We start from the raw sequence: 1,200 nt of genomic DNA, 5'->3' as shown, positions 1-1,200 counted from the left end.
TGGCTTCATTGAGTTCAAGACGAGCCCTGGGTGGCCAGGTGATGCGTGAAGATGGTGGCACCCAGGTGGGACCTGGGGAGGGAAAGAAATGCAATGCAGGGGGTTGGAGGGAGGTGGGGGAAAACCATCACCAGAGGTGGGAGGGAGCCCCCCAGGGATGACCGGCAGCTCTCGTGCACGTGGCCTCCTTCCAGGCTGTAGCGGATGATGTGCTCCAAGGCTTCTCCCATTTTCCCGTCCTGCAAATCTTCAGGTCGATGACAGATTTAATTTTCAAGAAGGTTCAACCTCTTCAGGTTGAGTGGAAACAGAGGAGGAGCTTTATTCTATTATAAAGCTTTATAAGTGCATGCATCACATTATTATCTCATGTAGCTTTATAATCGCGTGCATCCTCCTGCAAGGGGGCTGCAGCCATCTCATTTCAGCCAATACTTTTAACTGGGGGGATGCCGCACATCGGGTGCACCCATGGGTGCTGGGCACGTTGCCCCTAAAGCCTTCCCCCCTTCCCTACTGCAGGAATCCAACTCCGGAAAGTCCAGGAGCAATGGGAACAGGAGGCCAAAAAAGAGCCCGTGGGCAACGACGTGGCGACGATCCTATCCCGCCGGATCGCGGTGGAGTACAGCGAGTCCGACGACGACTCCGAGCTGGACGATAACGAGTGGTCGGACTGATGGCCCCCAGGGCTGGGCTGGCACGGAGCTCCCCGGCTCTGTACCAGGTGTGTATAGGCGCCTTCCCCAACGTCGATGCCAACAAGCACGGGCGGCCCCGCTCATTCAGGAGCTTTGCTTTTACACCATGTTGAAAACCCTTTGGGCAGCAGCAGCACTGGTAGGATACGCCTCGGAGGCAGTGAGGCCAGAAATTAGCAGCACCTTCACATTTAATGACTTCAAAAATGCTCTGAAGGCAGGTTAATGGGATTACTCCAGATTTACACCTGGAGCAAGACCAGAGGCTGGCCCTGAGTCTGCTTTGCTAGAGAAGGGAAACCCGGAGGCAGTAGTGCTTTTTCAGCTAGATGTTAAACGCGTTAACCAGAAGCTCCTGGAGAAGAAGCCTGATTGCACAGCTGATGTCACCACGGGTGCGCAGGGATGACCGTGCGCTGGGTTTGGGGATGCTCTGCTGCCTGCATTTGTAGGATCGGGCAGCTCCAAAGGCTGCGTGTGGGCAGGAGCCTCCTTCCCC

At 55.7% G+C, this 1,200-nt stretch overlaps 1 protein-coding gene across 1 annotated transcript in view; it reads left to right on the top strand.

Moving 5' to 3' along the window:
* LOC103894133 (wiskott-Aldrich syndrome protein family member 3-like) overlaps window positions 1-680 on the top strand; it is a 5,000-nt gene extending 4,320 nt beyond the window's left edge. Inside the window, exon 6 of the mRNA XM_009273456.1 lies at window positions 523-680. Within this exon, the coding sequence (XP_009271731.1) occupies window positions 523-680 (158 nt within the window). The remainder of the gene's footprint in view (window positions 1-522) is intronic.
* The last annotated feature ends 520 nt before the right edge of the window (window positions 681-1,200 follow it).

Source organism: Aptenodytes forsteri, unplaced genomic scaffold (assembly GCF_000699145.1).
Source record: "Aptenodytes forsteri isolate BGI_AS27 unplaced genomic scaffold, ASM69914v1 Scaffold191, whole genome shotgun sequence".
Classification (NCBI taxonomy): domain Eukaryota; kingdom Metazoa; phylum Chordata; class Aves; order Sphenisciformes; family Spheniscidae; genus Aptenodytes; species Aptenodytes forsteri.
This window is presented reverse-complemented; position numbering and strand designations above follow the sequence as displayed.